This window comes from Bombina bombina, chromosome 4 (assembly GCF_027579735.1).
Source record: "Bombina bombina isolate aBomBom1 chromosome 4, aBomBom1.pri, whole genome shotgun sequence".
Lineage (NCBI taxonomy): Eukaryota > Metazoa > Chordata > Amphibia > Anura > Bombinatoridae > Bombina > Bombina bombina.
The window spans coordinates 488963603-488985375 of record NC_069502.1 but is presented as its reverse complement, the minus strand read 5'-3'; the positions used below and the strand labels follow the sequence as shown (position 1 = coordinate 488985375).

Here is a 21773-nt window from a genome sequence, read left to right as displayed (position 1 = left end):
AAGCAGCATCCACAAATGGAGGTCCCAAAGATGAAATCTGGCAAATGGAACTGCATCTGATTCAGCCACCAAAAGACCCACAACTTCTATGCACTAAGTTATGGAAGGGAGAGGATTAGGTTGCAGAAGGGCACAGGCTTGCTACAGCATGGCAGGGGCCTGTGTAGCTTCAGTCTGTGCTGATCTGTCAGAGGCAAATACATGGTCATGGAATTGATTATGAACCCCAGAAAAGACACATGAGTCTAAGGGGTTAATGAGACTTTTAGAAGATTTATTTTCCATGTGGAGAAATCAAGCTTTTATTTTGTGGCAAATTATTTGGAAAACCCAGGAATGCTGAACAGGTCTCTCCCAATCCTCCTGAAAAAGTCTTAATCTACCCCCACCAGAGCCTGGTCAAGGAAGGGAACAGCACATTCATGTGGTCTTGGGAGATTGGGGCTGACTTCTTTGACTGCTTGTTTTTGGATTAAAACGAGTTAGACTTTCAGAAGGATTTGGAGTATCCATTGCACACGCAAAACAGAGATTAACCATGGAAGGGTAAAGAAAATCTGCAGTTATAAACCATATCAGCAAACCATGAACCTAATCCATAAAGCTTGGCTAGCTAAAATAACCAATGCAGGATTCTTAGCATTAATGCAAATAATTTACTGCTAAATCCAAAACTAAACAAATTTACTGTCCTAAGGAGATTGATACAATCCTGAATCTTGTTCAAAGTGGTTTTCCCAGCAACAAGTTCTGAGAGATTGTCACACCACACAGCAGTGGCAAAAGTGCTACAGGATACACTGACTGCAAGCCTAAACATAAAATCTGCAAGCTGAAAGGATCTCCTATGAAAATCTTCAAGTTTTCTAGCTAAATGGTGATTAAAAGAGTAGCTCTCTGTCAAAGATATCGTAGCACACCTGGTTAAAGTAGAAATAGCTTAGGAACAGTCTCTTAAATCTTTGTTTAACAAAAGGAAGGGGAAACAGATTTAAATTTGGAAGATGAAACAAAAGTTATGCATGGCTTCTGCCACTCCTTATTAATAATATCAGAAACTTAATCAGGCATGGGAAAAGGGAAATGCTGCTTTGGAGCTGCCTTACAAAATATCAACCCTCTTAATGGGTTTCTTGACTGTAGCAGGACTATCTTCTTCTTCAAAAGCAATTAAACTTCTCACAATAATACATGAATATGCTCAAGCCTGACACATCCTCTGACACAGCAGCAGGGTCTTGAGACTTAGGGCTTGATATTTAAAAGGGGAGGTCTTGAGACGTAGGGCTTGATATTTAAAAGGGGAGGTTGTGGATTCACAAATAGCATATCACTGTATACAAGGGGATTGGTGGACAAGTCCACATTTAACCTGGGAGGTCTGTGATATTTATCACTGAAAAAGCCCTTTTACTGCCTGGCTCATAACTCCTTGTCGGGCCTTGATCTTGCACTTCACTTTCACCTCACTCCTCATAAAGGAGGCAAAAGAAAATGGCTAAGGATCATAGGAAGTCAGAGGAATTTAAAGATCTGATGTGTTGGGGTGTCTTTTGCCTTCTCCTAATGGTCAAGAGGGGAACATTCCCACATATTAAGGATTTTTTTTTAATCTTTTAAAATAGGGATTTTTGTAAATATATGGTATTTTTAAAAATACAAGTTCCTCTACAACAATAAAAATAACAACAATAAAAACAACATTTTCTTTTCAGGGTTTAATCGGGAATTTTAGAGAAAAACTTTTTTTATGTTACTCCATTTAATCAGAAATAGCTTCTTTTTTTTATTTAGCTATCAAATATATATATATATATATATATATATATATATATATATATATATATATATATATATATATATATATATATATATATATATATATATATATATATATATATATATTAAGTAGACAAACCAAGGTATTGATCTAGGCCCATTTTGGTATATTTCATGTCAATGTTTTGCAGACAAATGCGATCATATTAAAAAAATTGTTAACTTTTTTACAAACTTTGGGTTTCTCGTGAAATGATTTACATACCCCTTTCACAATCATAACACAACTATTTGTAAAAGCTTCTCTGGGATTCTTTTTGTTCATAAATAGCAGACATGCTTAGTTTTGACGTTGTTTTTTATTTTTTATTAGATGTTGCTAATTGCCGCTGCACATCACACTTCTGAAATTCCCAGCATTGATGGGGCTAATTAGTTAGCTGGTAAGGATAATAGTTTTATAATATAGACATTACCCTCCCACCTAACACTTCCCACCTCCCTGGTCCCTACCTAATCCCTTCCAAATATTTCCCCCACCACACTCCTTACCACCATCATAGGTACTGGCATACACCACATACATACTAGCAGGCACTGGTTGGCATGTATGCTCTATGTACAGTGCATGGAACATACTTAACAGCCGGCACATTGTGTTTTGGAGATTGGCATCATGCCCCAGCTCATGGTAATAATTTCTGCATTAAAATGGCTAATGCATACTTTTTTTTTAAATCTCTGCTTATTAGCAGCTGTTCCATGGTAGTGCATACTAATGAGAAAATAGCTTTTTAAGTTATCTGCAGTTAAAAAAACTTTGATTTGTCACTGTTGCCAATCAAAGAAATCATATCAAATAATGCATTACAATCAGTGGGTCAATGTTCCATTGTATTTACCCACGTTTTCTCAGGAATGACCAAGCACCATCCACATTTCCTCCATTGCATCCATTCTGATTCTGTATGTTACAGGAGATCAAGTGTTGTGGAGAGAGGTTTGATGTGAATCTGCCACCTGAATGGATTGCTATTCTATCTGCTGCAACACCTATGCAATCAGAAATAAAAAAAAAAATGTTTTAACAGATATGTCTATCATACAAAAAAGATTTTAAGCTCTTCAGGTGACTGCATGGTTTTCAGAGATTCAATACCTGTTAATCTATAAGTGATTTATTTTGCTTGGCTTCGTGTGATTCCTCTGTTTTAGTTAAGACAAGCAAAAAATCAAATCTTCTGGAACCATCCTGTGCAAAAAATTACTGGTTTCCCTCTTATCTTTTATCTTGATGTCTGCTACATTGCCAAGACTTGAAAGTGTGTTCACTGATGGCTTAGTTACTAATTGCTTTACTCTACATACAAGGATTGTACAAGGCGATTACCAAATATTTAAGCATTTAAATTAAGAACACATTAAGGAATAATTAATCCCTGTATTGCCTTCTTATGTTTGTGGTATTTGTGAAAATCTTGCATCTGTGTGATAAGAAGACACTGAGAAATTAAATGCCAGGGAAGAGTGTTCTGCTGCTGGCTACCATGAGGCAGCTTGGTAGAATGAGCAAGTGGTTGAGTTTGACATAGACTTCACAGGAAGATGAGTGACTTGTTAAAACTACTTTTATTTATCTTCAATGTTATGGTTATAACAGTTTGGACAAGATTACAAGTGGCACGCTATTTAGCTTTTGTTTGAGCGTAAACTTTGCAAGAGTTAAGCTTTTTGTGTGCATCTGTTTGCTAGAGTATTACAAGTAGAAATTTAAAAAAGTTTGTGTGCGAGCGAAACCCAATGCACACTGACCAAAGGACTTTGCGATATTGTGACTGTGTTAGCATATTCTCCCCAGTTGAGAGCCCAGGAGAAAAAACCTTTTGCACTAAAACAACAGGAGTTATTCATATTTCACATTCTAATGTTCTTCTGATACAGAAAAATTTCATTTTTATAGAGATAGATATCTATTTTACATTAACATTATCACAAATATGTAGACAAAAATTTAAATAAAATTCTATGTGAAGAGCATAGGAATGTAAAATATGTGAATAGCGCTTCACATTTTGTGATTTAGGTCTAACATGATGTCAGGTAAGCGCACATGAAGAACTGCAAACTTCAATGTCTATTATTTAAATATTAAATATTAAACAAAATAGTAATAATTATTAAAAATACATATGCAAACATTTTAGGCTTACAAGTGGAGCACTATTTTAAAGTGCGTCCGTAAAGGGCAAATTTGCCCATTTACGGGTGCACGTTAAATAACCAGCAATTATGTTAAAAAAACTGCACAAAGCAGTTATGATGGGTTAAAGTGGAGGGATGTGGGGTGTTAGAAAAAAAAAAACAGTAATGAAAAGTGCTTTTACATTGCGGTCTATGGGGACTATGTTATCACTGTAAATATATACTGTATGTATATGCTTATATACATTTATATCTATGAAAGCATGCTTTTGTTAGCACAAGGCTTACAGGTAATGCGAACACTAGTCCATGTTCACATTGCACCTTATTTGTAATACCATAGCACATTCCATGCCTTGGTATTACTGAGAGGAGCGAAAATATCGCACTTGAAAAGCGCAATTTTGCACTCCACTTGTAATCTAGGTGATTATTATTAGCAATTATTATACAATATATTATATATATATATATATATATTCTATGGATTATTAAGAATCTGCTCAACACTGTGCAACTTACACCCAGTACTGTGCTAGGGTCTTTGTCGTGTGTCACAGCATCAGAACGAGGCTCCCATTGGAGCGTATGAAAGCATGCTCTTGTAAGCACAACGCTTCCAGGTAATGCAAAATTCGAGTTTGTGTTAACATTGCACCTTACTTGTAATACCATAGCACATTGCGTGCCTTGGTATTACTGAGTGAAGTGAAAATATCACACTCGAAAAGCGCAATTTTGCACTCCACTTATGCCATTATTATTATAAATTATTATACTATATATATATATATATATATATATATATATATATATATATATATATATATATATATATATATATATATATATATATATTCTATGGATTATTTAGATTGCATTAAATCTCCTTTCCTCCAGCCTTAAATTGTGACCTTTTGTCACAAACAATTTTCTTGGAATAAGCAGAGCTTCTACCATCTCTGTATATGGGAGTTGATTATATTTATATAAAGTATTCATATCACCTCTCAAGTGCCTTTTTTCTAGAGTAAACAGACCCAGTTTGGCTAACCTCTTCTCATAGCTTACATTTTCTTTTCCCCTTATTATCTTTGTGACCCTTCTCTGAACTTTTTCTAGTTCTGCAATGTCTTTTTTTTTAGATCGGTCCCCAGAACTGCACTCTATACTCAAGGTGAGATCTTACCAGGGATTTAAATAGTGACAGAATTATGCTTTACTCCCTTGGATCAATGCCTCTTTTAATACATGCTAGTATCTTATTAGACTTAGAAGCTGCTGCCCTTCATTATGCACCCAATCTTTAACTTGTTATCTATTACTACTCCCAATTTAATTTCCTCCTTAGTTTGGCAAAGTCTTGTCCCATTTAAATAATACGTTGCCTGCTTATTTTTACTTCCAAAATGTAGAACCTTGCATTATCCCATATTAAATTAATATCATTTTCCATTTACCTGCCCATACATTTTTTTGCAGATCGCCTTGTCATGAAAGTTCATTCTGCTCTGACCTAATGACCATAAATAACTTTGTATCATCTGCAAAAATAGAAATGTTGCTATTAAATCCTTGCTCCAAGTCATTTATAAAAATATTAAAAAGAACAGGGCCCACTACTGATCCCTGGGGGAATCCACTGATTACCTTTGTCCAATCTGAGTATGATCTATTTACTACTACTCGTTGCTCCCTATCTTTTATCCAGTTATTTATCCATGAGCTAACATTTTCAGCTATTCCCAGTCCCTTCATTTTTTACATTAATCTCTCATGTGGCCCTGTATCAAACGCCTTTGCAAAATCTACGTATATCACATCAACTGTTTCCCCTTTATCTATATTTTTACTTAGTTTCTCGTAGAATCTAATTAGATTAGTTTGACATGATCTTTGTCTCATAAAACCATGATGATTTGAACTCATTGGGGCATATTTATCAAGCTCCGAATGGCCACCTATTGGCCGCAAGTCTGCAGGGGGCGGCGTTGCACCAGCAGCTCTTGTGAGCTGTTGGTGCAATGCTGAATACGGCGAGTGTATTGCTTGCCGTATTCAGCAAGGTCTGTCGGACCTGATCCGCACTGTCGGATCAGGTCCAACAGACCTTGATAAATATGGGCCATAATCTTGTTTACATGAATATACTCATCAATATAATCCCTTATAATCCCTTCAAGTATCTTCCCCACTATTGATTACCAAAAACTTATTCCATACACAACATTAGTTTAACTGCAGGACTCCAAGGGATAGTCCATGGAGTGCAAAGAGGTAGTCCAGGGGGAGTCCAAGGGACAGTCCACAGGAGGGGGTGTCAAAGAGGAAGACCATGGCTCAGTCACAGGTATAGTCCAAAGAAGAGTTTAAGGCCCAGTCACTGGATTAAAGCAGTCACAATGAGAGGCAAAGAGAAAGGCCAAGAATGTAATTTGAGCCACAAGGGAAAGGGGCAGGACACCCGCTTAAGAATGCTTAAAGCTATACTGCCTACACATCCTTATACCACAGCAAAGGCAGAAAAAAGCATGATGTTGAGAGCCACAAAAATACTGGTATGCCACATGGTATACACAACAACAAATATGTATGTATATGCTTATATACATTTATATGTATGTGTTAATATGTATATACACATATAAACACATAAATATATATGTATAAATTCATAAACAACACTGTTCAATTTACCCCTTGCACTGTGCTAGGGTCCTTGTCATGTCATGGCATCAGAACAAGGCTCCCATTGGAGCGTATGAAAGCACGCTCTTGGAAGTACAAGGCTTCCAGGTAATGCAAATGCGAGTTTGTGTTCACATTGCACCTTACTTGTAATATCATAGCAAATTGCGTGCCTTGGTATTACTGAGTGGAGTGAAAATATTGCACTAAGATTCTTGCACCGGGGCCCTGTGGTTTCTAGTTACGCCTCTGAATGTATTTATTTTGTAGCTAGTGCAACTTTTTTTTTAAGCACTACGCTTTACTTGGGGTTTGAGTCGCTGTAACCCAACGAGCATAAAATCAGATTGCGCTCTTGAGATCATATTTACTTTCAGCTTGTAATATGCACATTATTTCCTATGCAAGCAAAATTCCAATATCGCTCGCAGGCAACAGTCAACACGCCACTTATCATCTAGTCCTTTATTGGTAAATATCATGTTAAATATATGATCCCATATTCCCTTAAATGTGTAATACTTACTTGCAGTGGAAAATGCCCATGATGCGGCACAATTCTTTTGATCTAATGGACCATGAATGTATTGAGGCCATTTGTATGATGAAATGAAAAACAAGGGAAAGTCTTCATCCAAAGATACACGTCTCTGTGAATAATACAGTAAACTTATTTACAGTCACTTAATTTTTTAAATATATTTATAGTTTTTATTTATTTTACTGCTTTCAATTAAGCGTATTAATTTAATTTATATAACTTAAATTATAGTTACAGAAATTGAAGAATAATATCCATTAATGTTATTCCTTTTATTAACATTCCTAGGTTTCAGCTTTGAAATACCAAATGACATTGTCAACTCATAGCTTAATAAATGTGGGTAATGGTGAGCTTACGTTGAGAATGTTAAAAATGAGCTGAAAAGTGTTATTATATTTGGCTAGTGTAAAGTGATATTAAATTTTACTAGGTTAATATACATCCATGCACAAAGATTTTGTCTTATGTTAATCTTAACCCTACTTCTATTTAATTTAATGTTCAGCGACTGGGTAGCTTTTAGAAGAAAACATTTTTTGGAGTATGTTGCTTAGCACCTCTAACTTTGTGGTATAAAAGCAAATACATTTAATTATGTTTAATATATTGTTTAATTCATGTCTTTGTTGTGTTAATATAGTTAAACTATGAATTTTGTGTTACTTTAATAAAGAATTAATAATTTTATTTTAGTGTTTGTGATGCAGGAGGGCCTCGGTTTAAGGGTTACTAGGTAGTTTATGGGTGTTAGTGTACTTTTTAGCACTTTAGTTATGAGTTTTATGCTACAGCTTTGTAGTGCAAAACTCATAACTACTGACTTTAGATTGCGTTACAAATCTTGCGAGATAGGCTGTACCGCTAACTTTTTGGCCCCCCAGAAAAAGCTTGTAATACCGGCGCTATGGAAGTCCCATTGAAAAAAGACTTTCCGCAAATTGCGTCAGTTAATTTGCGGTACGGCCAAAAAAGTGTGCAGTGCCCCTAAATCTGCAAGACTCGTAATACCAGCGGTAATGAAAAAGCAGCGTTATGAGCCTTAACGCTGCTTTTTCACTCATACCGCAAAACTCGTAATCTAGCCGATAGTAACATGGTAGATGAGGTTAAAAAAAAAAGACTGAAGTCCATCGAGTTCAACCTATACAAATCTAATATACTTACAAAGAAGATCCAGTTGATTAATTAATCCCATTATAAGGTTACCCATTTAACACAAGCAATAATATCCATTAATTCTGTTTCTAGCCAGAAATGTATCCAAACTATTTTTAAATGTATCTAATGCATTGGCATTCACTACCTCCTTTGGTAATGAGTTCCATAATTGTATTGCTCTTAAATTGTGACCTTTTGTCACAAAAAAAATTTCTTCGAATAAACTCAGCTTCTGCCATCTCTGTATATGGGCCTTGAATATATTTATATAAAGTATTTATGTCACCTCTCAAGTGCCTTTTTTCTAGAGTAAACAGACCCAGTTTTGCTAACCTCTCCTCAGAGCTTAAATTCTCCATTCCCCTTATTAACTTTGTGGCCCTTCTCTGAACTTGTTCTAGGTATGCAATGTTTTTTTGTTTTTTTTAGATTGGTCCCCAAAACTGCACTCTATACTCAAGGTGAGATCTTACCAGGGATTTAAATAGTGACATAATTATGCTTTACTCCCTTGAATCAATGCCTCTTTTAATACATGCTAGTTTCTTATTAGCCTTAGAAGCCACTGCCCTGCATTGTGCACCCATCTTTAAGTTGTTATCTATTACTACTCCCAAATTCATTTCATCTCTGTTTGGCAAAGTCTTGTCCCATTTAAATAATACGTTGCCTACTTATTTTTACTTCCAAAATGTAGAACCTTGCATTTTCCCATATTAAATCTCATTTTCCATTTAGCTGCCCATACTTTTTTTGCAGATCACCTTGTCACGAAAGTTCATTCTGCTCTGACCTAATGACCAATGCCATACATAACTTTGTATCATCTGCAAAAATAGAAATGTTGCTATTTAATCCTTGCTCCAAGTCATTAATAAAAATATTAAAAAGTACAGGGCCCAGTACTGATCCCTGGGGGAATCCACTGATTACCTTTGTCCAATCTGAGTATGATCTATTTACTACTACTCATTGCTCCCTATCTTTTATCCAGTTATTTATCCATGAGCTAACATTTTCAGCTATTCCCAGTCCCTTCATTTTTTACATTAATCTCCCATGTGGCCCTGTATCAAACGTCTTTGGAAAATCTAAGTATATCACATCAACTGTTTCCCCTTTATCTATACTTTTACTTACTTCCTCATAGAATCTAATTAGATTAGTATGACATGATCTATTTCTCATAAAACCATGATGATTTGAACTCATAATCTTGTTTACACGAATATACTCATCAATATAATCCTTTATAATCCCTTCAAGTATCTTCCCCACTATTGATGACCAAAAACGTATTCTATACACAACATTGGTTTAACTGCAGGACTCCAAGGGACAGTCCATGGGGTGCAAAGAGGTAGTCCAGGGGGAGTCCAAGGGACAGTCCACAGGAGGGGGTGTCAAAGAGATGACCAGGGCTCAGTCACAGGGATAGTCCAAAGAAGAGTTTAAGGCTCAGTCACTGGATTAAAGCAGTCACAATGGGAGGCAAAGAGAAAGGCCAAGAATGTAATTTGAGCTACAAGGGAAAGGGGCAGGAAAGACACAAAAAACAAAGACTCCAGACAAGGCATGAAAAATTACTAAAAAAACTAAATTTATGCTTACCTGATACATTACTTTCTTTTATGATATGACGAGTCCACGGATTTCATCCTTACTTGTGGGATATTAACTTCCTGCTAACAGGAAGTGCCAAAGATCACCACAGCAGAGCTCTATATATAGGCCCTTCCCCTCCACCCTCAGTCATTCGGCCGAAGGTTATAGGAAGAGAAAAGGAAAGGCTAAAAAGGTGCAGAGGTGACTGAAGTTTTCAAAAATTAAATAAACCTGTCTTAAAATAACAGGGAGGGCCGTTGACTCGTCATATCGTAAAAGAAAGTAATTTATCAGGTAAGCATATTTTTAGTTTTCTTTTACAAAGATATGATGAGTCCAAGGATTTCATCCTTACTTGTGGGAAACAAATACCAAAGCAATAGGACACGGATGAAAGGGAGGGACAAGACAGGAACCTAAACAGAAGGCACCACTGCTTGAAGAACCTTTCTCCCAAAGATAGCCTCAGAAGAAGCAAAAGTATCAAATTTGTAAAATTTGGAAAAAGTGTGAAGGGAAGACCAAGTCGCAGCCTTACAAATCTGTTCCACAGATGCATCGTTTTTAAAAGCCCATGTGGAAGCCACAGCCCTAGTAGAATGAGTCAAAATTCTTTCAGGAGGCTGCTGTCCAGCAGTCTCATATTCCAGGCGGATGATACTTCTCAGCCAAAAAGAAAGAGAGGTAGCCATAGATTTCTGACCCCTACGCTTTCCAGAATAAACAATGAATAATGAAGATGATTGACAGAAATCCTTAGTTGCCTGTAAGTAAAACTTTAAGGCACGGACCATGTCCAAGTTATGTAACATATTAGGACACAAGGAAGGAACAACAATTTCCTGATTAAAATTCTTATTCGAAACAACCTTAGGAAGGAACCCAGGTTTGCTACGTAAAACCACCTTATCAGAATGAAATATGAAATAAGGTGAATCACACTGTAATGCTGAAAGCTCAGAAACTCTTTGAGCAGAAGAAATAGCAACCAAAAACAGAACTTCTGATACATTTGCCAAACGTTTGTGAAACAGAATTGACAAAGCTGAAATTTGTCCCTTTAAGGAACTTGTTGATAACCCTTTCTCCAATCCTTCTTGGAGAAAAGACAAAATCCTAGGAATCCTAACTTTACTCCATGAGTAACCCTTGGATTCACACCAATAAAGATATTTATGCCATATCTTATGATAGATCTTTCTAGTGACAGGCTTTCTAGCCTGTATCAAAGTATTGATAACCGAATCAGAGAATCCTCGCTTCGATAAAATCAAGCGTTCAATCTCCACGCGGTCAGTTGCAGAGAACTTAGATTTGGATGTTGGAAAGGACCTTGAATGAGAAGGTCCTTTCTCAATGGCGGTTTCCAAGGTGGCAGAGAGGACATGTCCACTAGATCTGCATACCAAGTCCTGCATGGCCATGCAGGCGCTATCAGGATCACTGAAGCTCTCTCCTGTTTGATTTGAGCAATCACGCATAGGAGGAGAGGAAACGGCGGAAACACATAAGCTAGGCTGAACAACCAAGGTACTGCCAAGGCATCTATCAGTTCAGCCTGAGGATCCCTTGACTGGGATCCATATCTTGGAAGCTTAGCATTCTGATGAGATGCCATCAAATCCAATTCTCGTCTGCCCCATCTGAGAATCAATGAGGCAAATACCTCCGGGGGAAGTTCCCACTTTCCCGGATGAAAAGTCTGTCGACTTAGAAAATCTGCTTCCCAGTTCTCTACCCCTGGGATGTAGATCGCTGACAGATGACAAGAGTGGGCCTCTGCCCAACTGATTATCTTGGATACTTCTATCATCGCTAAGGAACTCCTTCTTCCCCCCTGATGATTGACTTATGCCATAGTTGTTATGTTGTCCGACTGGAATCTGATGAATTTGGTCGAAGCCAACTGAGGCCACGCCTGAAGCGCATTGAATATTGCTGTCAGTTCCAGAATATTGATTTGAAGTAGAGACTCCACCTGAGTCCAAACACCCTGAGCCTTTTGGGAGTTCCAAACTGCACCCCAGCCCAGAAGGCTGGCATCTGTTGTCACTATCACCCACGAGGGTCTGCAGAAACAAATCCCCTAGGACAGATGATCTGGCGACAACCACCAAAGAAGAGACTTTCTGGTCTCTTGATCCAGAATTATCTTTGGAGATAAATCCGCGTAATCCCCATTCCACTGACCGAGCATACTCAGTTGCAGTGGTCTGAGATGAAAGCGAGCAAACGGAACGATGTCCATTGCCGCTACCATGAATCCGATTACCTCCATACACTGAGCCACTGATGGCCAAGAAATGGACAGAAGTGCTCGGCAAGCATTCAAAATCTTTGATTTTCTGACCTCCGTCAGAAATACTTTCATAGCTACCGAGTCTATCAGAGTTCCCAAGAAAGGAACCCTTGTCTGTTGAACAAGTGAACTCTTCTCTATGTTCACCTTCCAGCCGTGAGTTCTCAGAAAAGACAACACTGTGTCAGTCTGATATTTTGTCAGATGATATGTAGACGCCTGAATCAGAATATCGTCCAGATAAGGCGCCACCGTTATCCCTTGCGGAAAATCGTTCGAATTGTCTCCATCTTGAATGATGGAACTCTTACGCCTACATTTAGAGTTCTGCGGCCAAAGGGGTGCGTTAGCTATGCGTGCTTTTTTCCCCCCGCACCTTTTAAATACCGCTGGTATTTAGAGTTCACAGAATGGCTGGGTTTTCAGTGCGTTGGGCTCCAAAAAGGGAGCGTAGAGCATAATTTAACGCCACTGCAACTCTCGATACCAGCAGTGCTTACGGACGCGGCCAGCTTCAAAAACATGCTCATGCACGATTCCCCCATAGAAAACAATGGGGCTGTTTGAGCTGAAAAAAAACCTAACACCTGCAAAAAAGCTGCGTTCAGCTCCTAACGCAGCCCCATTGTTTTCTATGGAGAAAAACTTCCTACGTCTGCACCTAACACCCTAACATGTACCCCGAGTCTACACACCCCTAACCTTACACTTATTAACCTCTAATCTGCCGCCCCCGCTATCGCTGACACCTGCATATTTTTGTAACCCCTAATCTGCCGCTCCGTAAACCGCCGCTACTTACATTATCCCTATGTACCCCTAATCTGCTGCCCCTAACACCGCCGACCCCTATATTATATTAATTAACCCCTAATCTGCCTCCCACAACGTCGCCTCCACCTGCCTACACTTATTAACCCCTAATCTTCCGTCCGGACCGTGCCGCTATTATAATAAAGTTATTAACCCCTAATCCGCCTCACTCCCGCCTCAATAACCCTATAATAAATAGTATTAACCCCTAATCTGCCCTCCCTAACATCGCCGACACCTAACTTCAAACATTAACCCCTAATCTGCCGACTGGAGCTCACCGCTATTCTAATAAATGTATTAACCCCTAAAGCTAATTCTAACCCTAACCCTAACACCCCCCTAAGTTAAATATAATTTTTATCTAACGAAATAAATTAACTATTATTAAATAACTTATTCCTATTTAAAGATAAATACTTACCTGTAAAATAAACCCTAATATAGCTACAATATAAATTATAATTATATTATAGCTATTTTAGGATTAATATTTATTTTACAGGCAACTTTGTATTTATTTTAACCAGGTACAATAGCTATTAAATAGTTAAGAACTATTTAATAGCTACCTAGTTAACATAATTACAAAATTACCTGTATAATAAATCCTAACCTAAGTTACAATTAAACCTTACACTACACAATCAATAAATTATGTAAATACAATACCTACAAATAACTACAATTAAATAAACTAACTAAAGTACAAAAAAATAAAAAAGAACTAAGTTACAAAAAATAAAAAAATATTTACAAACATTAGAAAAATATTACAACAATTTTAAACTAATTACACCTACTCTAAGCCCCCTAATAAAATAACAAAGCCCCCCAAAATAAAAAAATGCCCTACCCTATTCTAAATTAAAAAAGTTCAAAGCTCTTTTACCTTACCAGCCCTGAACAGGGCCCTTTGCGGGGCATGCCCCAAAGAATTCAGCTCTTTTGCCTGTAAAAAAAACACATACAATACCCAATTCAAGCGTCGCCATCTTGGATGACGTCATTTAAAGGAACCGTCATTCGGCGAGTAGGCATCGGTTGAAGAGGTTGGATCCGCGTCGGTTTGAAAGAAGATGGCTCCGCTCAGCTCCGCTCAAGAAGAAAGAAGATTGAAGATGCGGCTTGATAGAAGACTTCATCCCGATGATGGACTTCCGACGTCAGCCCGATGATGGAGTTCTTCAGCTGCCGCTTGGATCCAGACTTCAGCCCGAGGATGGACGTCACTCTTCAGCCCCCCGCTTGGGCTTGGATCAACACTTCCGAGGCTTGGATCAAGACTTCCGAGGACGGATCGGTGAACCTGGTATGGTGAAGATAAGGTAGGAAGATCTTCAGGGGCTTAGTGGTAGGTTTATTTAAGGGGGGTTTGGGTTAGATTAGGGGTATGTGGGTGGTGGGTTGTAATGTTGGGGGGGGGTATTGTATGTGTTTTTTTTACAGGCAAAAGAGCTGAATTCTTTGGGGCATGCCCCGCAAAGGGCCCTGTTCAGGGCTGGTAAGGTAAAAGAGCTTTGAACTTTTTTAGTTTAGAATAGGGTAGGACATTTTTTTATTTTGGGGGGCTTTGTTATTTTATTAGGGGGCTTAGAGTAGGTGTAATTAGTTTAAAATTCTTGTAATATTTTTCTAATGTTTGTAAATATTTTTTTATTTTTGTAACTTAGTTCTTTTTTATTTTTTGTACTTTAGTTAGTTTATTTCATTGTATTTATTTGTAGATATTGTATTTAATTAATTTATTGATAGTGTAGTGTTAAATTTAATTGTAGATAATTGTAGGTATTTTATTTAATTAATTTATTGATCGTGTAGTGTTAGGTTTAATTGTAACTTAGGTTAGGATTTATTTTACAGGTAATTTTGTAATTATTTTAACTATTTTAGCTATTAAATAGTTCTTAACTATTTAATAGCTATTGTACCTGGTTAAAATAATTACAAAGTTGCCTGTAAAATAAATATAAATCCTAAAATAGCTATAATATAATTATAATTTATATTGTAGCTATATTAGGGTTTATTTTACAGGTAAGTATTTAGCTTTAAATAGGAATAATTTATTTAATAAGAGTTAATTTATTTTGTTAGATTTAAATTATATTTAACTTAGGGGGGGTGTTAGTGTTAGGGTTAGACTTAGCTTTAGGGGTTAATCCATTTATTACAGTAGCGGCGAGATTCGGTCGGCAGATTAGGGGTTAGTAATTGAAGTTAGGTGTCGGCGATGTTAGGGAGGGCAGATTAGGGGTTAATACTATTTATTATAGGGTTATTGAGGCGGGAGTGAGGCGGATTAGGGGTTAATAACTTTATTATAGTAGCGGTGTGGTCCGCTCGGCAGATTAGGGGTTAATAAGTGTAGGCAGGTGGAGGCGACATTGAGGGGGCAGATTAGGGGTTAATAAATATAATATAGGGGTCAGCGGTGTTAGGGGCAGCAGATTAGGGGTACATAAGGATAACGTAGGTGGCGGCGCTTTGCGGTCGGCAGATTAGGGGTTAATTATTGTAGGTAGCTGGCGGCGACGTTGTGGGGGGCAGGTTAGGGGTTAATAAATATAATATAGGGGTCGGCGGTGTTAGGGGCAGCAAATTAGGGGTACATAAGTATAACGTAGGTGGCGGTCGGCAGATTAGGGGTTAAAAAAATTTAATCGAGTGGCGGCGATGTGAGGGGACCTCGGTTTAGGGGTACATAGGTAGTTTATGGGTGTTAGTGTACTTTAGAGCACAGTAGTTAAGAGCTTTATGAACAGGCGTTAGCCCTTAAAGCTCTTACCTACTGACTTTTTTCTGCGGCTGGAGTTTTGTCATTAGATTTCTAACGCTCACTTCAGCCACGACTCTAAATACCGGCGTTAGAAAGATCCCATTGAAAAGATAGGATACGCAAATGACGTAAGGGGATCTGCGGTATGGAAAAGTCGCGGCTGGAAAGTGAGCGTTAGACCCTTTAATGACTGACTCTAAATACCGGCGGTAGCCCAAAACCAGCGTTAGGAGCCTCTAACGCTGGTTTTGATGGCTACCGCCCAACTCTAAATCTAGGCCTAAGTAATTTGTTTAGACACTTGAGGTCCAAAATGGGTCTGAACGTTCCCTCTTTTCTGGGGACCACAAATAGGTTTGAGTAAAACCCCTGTCCCTGTTCCAATTTTGGAACAGGACAGATTACTCCCATAGTAAAAAGGTCTTTTACACAGCGTAAGAACGCCTCTCTCTTTATCTGGTTTGCAGATAATTTTGAAAGATGAAATCTCCCTCTTGGGAGAAAATCCTTGAATTCCAATTAATAACCGTGGGTCACTATTTCTAGTGCCCAGGAATCCTGAACATCTCTTGCCCAAGCCTGAGCAAAGAAAGAAAATCTGCCCCTACTAGATCCGGTCCCAGATCAGAGGCCGCCCCTTCATGCTGCTTTGTGGAAGAAGAAGAAGAGGGGGGTCCTCCTTTAAAGTTCCGAAAGAAATGAAAATTATTCTGTTTACCCCTCATTTTAACCGACCTATTCTGAGGTAGGGCATGGCCCTTACCTCCTGTAATATCAGAAATGATCTCCTTCAATTCTGGCCCAAAAGGGGTCTTACCTTTAAAGGGAATAGCTAAAAGCTTATGTTTTGATGACATATCAGCAGGCCAAGATTTGAGCCACAATGCTCTACGTGCTAAAATAGCAAATAGTGCATTTTTTGCCTCTATTTTAGCAATTTGAAAAGCGGCATCAGTAATAAAAGAATTAGCTAGCTTAAGAGCCTTAATTCTATCTAGAATGTCATCTAATGGAGTTTCAACCTTAAGAGACTCTTCTAGATCCTCAAACCAAAAAGCTGCTGCAGTAGTTACCAGAACAATGCAAGCCATAGGTTGTAAAAAAAATCCCTGATTAACAAATAAAAAACATAAAACATTGTTTTTTTATATTGTCTCCCATGTCACATAATGCCCAAATATCAACTAATGATAAATATAAAATAGGGACTCCAGTAACACCCCTCTTATTAAAATAGGTTTTACTGCTTACCCCATTCCCATACAGGGAAATAATGCCAGCCAGTTCTGATACACCAAGTCTCCTCAGAAAAAAAGGCTGCACATACCTTAATGCTGCTTGTAGCATGAAACCGGTATCCACACTGAAGATGTCTCATGGTTACCTTCAGAAGTCTTGTGGGAACCAGCGTGGATCTTAGTTACAAATGCTAAGATTATCAAACCTCAGGGCAGAAATCTTCTTCCATATCCCCCTGAGGAAAATAGTACGCACCGGTACCATTTAAAATAAAAAAACTTCTTGATTGAATAAACTAAAACTAACACCTCACTTTACCATGTCTTCCTAGTATAACACAGGCAAAGAGAATGACTGAGGGTGGAGGGGACGGGGAGGGGCTATTTATACAGCTCTGCTGTGGTGCACTTTGCCACTTCCTGTTAGCAGGAGGTTAATATCCCACAAGTAAGGAAAAGTGGTTAGAGGGAGGGAAACACCCGCTTAAGAATGATTAAAGCTACACTGCCTACACATACCACAGCAGAAAAAGCATGATGCTGAGAGCCAAAAACAAAAACTGGTATTCAACATGGTAGAGTAGGTCACAACTTTTCTCACAAAGAAAACTGTTTTAATTTAGGCTTTAATAAAATATCAACATGTTTTATTTGCAGCAAATGACAACAAAAGTCAGTGCATCTAGATATAGTAGAGTATGAGCTAAAGTCAGGGATAGCATGTGTAGTGTTGGCATGCATCAGAAAACTATTTACTGCATTAAACATAGGCATTGTAATTATAAAGCAGTCATAAAAAGAAAATGCAATTGAAACAGAAGCATTAAAAAAACACTGGTGGAGGTAGCCCTTTGAACATCCAATTTGTTGAGTATGAGGAAATGTTTTGAAAATCCATATATCCACAGGTGATAGGAGTGCAGTGTGAATACAGCTTATCCCTCCATCCTCTGGAGAGCTAGTAGAGAAAAAACTCTCAAATCACTTACATGTCACTAAGACACATACCATACAACAATTATCACATATAACCTAACATCACAAGACATCCATGCACACAAAACAACACAGACAAATAAAAAAGACATCAGACAAAGAATGGTTAGCAATTAAACACATTCAACTCACAAAAATCTAAACACTAAGGGCTCCATGCACTAAACAGTGTATGCTGCTTTTAATTTGTTGCATGGCAGGCTTGCACATGCAAGCCTACTTTCCATAATGTAAGAAGCAGCGGTCGCTGCTGCTTCTTACAATCTCTGCCACCTCTAGGTTGGTGGATAGAAATCAGTTGGGAACCTTCGTACCTTCGTACATAAAACCCTAAAAACATGGAGACCATGTGAGTACATCACAAAAATGCAAGTGTTCTACGCTGTCCTTCATATCTACATCCACTCTTTTTGTAATACTAGTTTAAAAGGGCATTCTTTCCTATTAGACCTAGTTAAGGAACAAGTAAGTCTGATCACCTTAATGTCAGCAATCAGCAAGCTGGAAGACAGTAATTTTCAATATGAACCAAGGGGAAATACTGAATTTAAGTTTAAAAAAAAAAATCAGCCTTCTACTAGTGCAAAACACATATCCAACACCTTTGTAAACTGATTAAAAATGTAATATTTTTTGCTTGCCATGTTAATGACTAGATAGATAGAAAGATAGAATTAAATTAATGGATTACATTTAAATGTTTTTTATTATTATTAATTTGTTTTGCATATGTTTTATTTACTGGTTGGATTTGTTTTCTTTGTTACATAAAATAAAAATAATGTGAGTTTTATATAGAAGGTAATAGTGTATGCGCTGTTCAACTGTACCAATTAACATTATACACTATTATGAGCCATATATTCATTGCAAAGTCTAAAATGAATCTTTGCTAAATAAGGGTATATTATAGAGCTAGCAGAATTTAAGCAGATGTAACACATCTGGTAAATTTCAATGTGCTAATAATAATGAACACATAGGGGCCTATTTACCAATGTGCAAGCGGACATGATACAAAGTAACGTATCATGTCCACTGCACATCGTGGCACATCGATAAATTCCGACAGCATACGCTGTCTGCATTTATCATTGCACCAGTAGTTCTTGTGAAGTGCTGGTGCAATGCCCCCACCCCTTGCAGATTCAGGTCGCTAGCAGGGGGTGTCAATCAACCCGATCATATTTGATAGGTTTGATTTCTGTCTTTAGACTGCTGCTTCATATCTTGTTGATTACTTCTGTTTCCGGCAAGCCTAAGGCTTGCTGGAAACAAGGGGCCTCAAGCTCCATACGGAGATTGATAAATATGCCCCATAGTTTAATGTTTTACAAATAGCCTTGGTACTTAATATAACTTTTTTGAATGACTTCTTAGGAAATAAAAGCATACCAATTGATATGATGAAATGTGTAAAGCTCTTTTCTTGTCTCTTTAACTGAAACAGAATAAATAAAGGTCTTTTTTTTATTTGTATTAATTTTTTTGACAAACATATGGAGATCTCATAAGCATAGCATAGAATGTATGATTTTTTTGACAAAGAAAACATAAATTATGCTTACCTGATAATTTTCTTTTCTTCAGATTGAAAGAGTCCACAGCTGCATTCATTACTTTTGGGAATTCAGAACCTGACCACCAGGAGGAGGAAAAGACACCTTAGCCAAAGGCTTAAATACCCCTCCCACTTCTTTCATCCCCCAGTCATTCTGCCGAGGAACGAGGAACAGTAGAAGAAATATCAGGGTGAAAAGGTGCCAGAAGAACAAAAAACAGATGCCCCACAGAAAATACGGTTGAGGAGCTGTGGACTCTTTCCATCTGAAGAAAAGAAAATTATCAGGTAAGCATAATTTATGTTTTTGGTCATAAATTGAAAGAGTCCACAGCTGCATTCATTACTTTTGGGAAAACAATACCCAAGGTATAGAGGACACTGAATGCAAAAAACAGGAGGGTACAAGAGGCAGCCCAGCCTGAGGGCACCAGGTCTGAAAACCCCTACCCAACAACATCCCGCTTTGTCTGAAGCCGAGAACAACTTTGAAAAAAGGAAAGGCCCAAGGACACTGACCACAGATAGTCCACAAGTCATGCTAGAGACCGCAGGAACTAAACTCGATGGAGTCAACAGCCTTCAGGAGACACCGTCGCCCAGCAGTGGGTCTCCAAAACACACCCCTTACTTAAGAAAGGGAACAAGCTACCGTATTCTTCCACAAAGAAAAGACACAGAGAAAACATAAATGTACTTGTAAAGCGCGGCTATCCCCCTTAAGGGACTCAAGGCGCTGCTCATCTTATCAACCTCGAAAGGAGGAAGGCTGGGTAGACCTCACCGGGGATCGAACTTGCAACCCTCAGTTTGCTACAGTGCAGAGTAGCCACAGGGCATTAGTATGCTGAGCTAGCTGTCCAGCTAGCATAAGGAACTCCAGACAAACAGAGACCCACCGTGTCGTAACCTCTGATGGGAATAGGCCACACTCCATAGAAGGATAAGTAGCATTTGGGTTACCTGCATGCGTAGTAAGAGTTGGTGGTAGGGAACTCGTCTCGTGGGAAATAGAATCCCCAGAGGCGGATGGCTCAGAGGGCACCTGATTCCCTGATCCCGAGGAACAGAGCACTCTAAAACAGCATTCAGAACATAAACTGATGGGCAAGTATCACCTGGGCCAATTCATATTCTTTACAAGAGGTAGAGTCTGAATCAGAGACATCCGTCTCCAAAAAATCAGAATCCTCCATAACTGGGACCCTGAATAAAAAATGGACCAATAAGAAAAATCTAAATGACACCTTACACCTCCAATCTGGGGCACTCACCACCTCCAAAGGACCAGACACCAGATTTCTGTGTCGCCATACGGTCAGGAATGCAGAAATGGAGTCACAAGGTAAACCACACAGTCCATGCAAAAGCGCGCCTGACCTTAAAGGCCGCGTCACTAGACATAGGCCGTTATGTTCCAAAATAGCCATGAGCCGAAGCAACACTACACAGTAGCAGACAGAAGCACATAAAAAACATGATTAAAAAACCCCCTGTTCAATAACCCCCTTCAGGAGATATTAACCCTTGATTCCTAGATACAAAAAGGAGCTCACTGAGACCCTATGTTAAAGTTATCCCCGAAAGGTTGTAGCCCCTTTTGGATAAACAGTTGTAATTACAATACATCCCTGAGGAAAGTAAAATGAAACGATCTTACAGGAAACAACGCCATGGAACAGGAACATGACCCTTCAAGTGTGACAGATAGTAGCGTCACTTCTGCCATGGACTTGAGAGAAAAAAAGCAGGCAACGAAACTCATCAACGCTGATTGTTTGTAGAGCTGTTAATGAGTCGGGATGGTTTCGCAGAAAGACTCTCCCTGCATCTCCGGACTATAACTTTTACCCATGCTCTCACTGAGAGGCTGACAGGACTACTTAAAACTCCAGTCCCATGCCAAAGAGTACTACCCTCCATAAGAGACTATCTGACACTTCTCTGCCAACCTCCTGGGACGAAAGGCAAAGAATGACTGGGGGATGAGGGAAGTGGGAGGTGTATTTAAGCTTTTGGCTGGGGTGTCTTTGCCTCCTCCTGGTGGCCAGGTTCTGAATTCCCAAAAGTAATGAATGCAGCTGTGGACTCTTTCCATTTATGAAGAAAAC

The 21773-nt window shown here is 38.4% G+C and overlaps 1 protein-coding gene across 1 annotated transcript in view; it reads right to left on the bottom strand.

Moving 5' to 3' along the window:
* TINAG (tubulointerstitial nephritis antigen) overlaps window positions 1–21773 on the bottom strand; it is a 411273-nt gene that overhangs the window by 219335 nt on the left and 170165 nt on the right. The window contains exons 5-6 of the mRNA XM_053710395.1: window positions 7196–7319; window positions 2682–2832 (exon numbers count right to left, since the gene is read on the bottom strand). Coding sequence (XP_053566370.1) covers window positions 2682–2832; window positions 7196–7319 — 275 coding nt within the window. The remainder of the gene's footprint in view (window positions 1–2681; window positions 2833–7195; window positions 7320–21773) is intronic.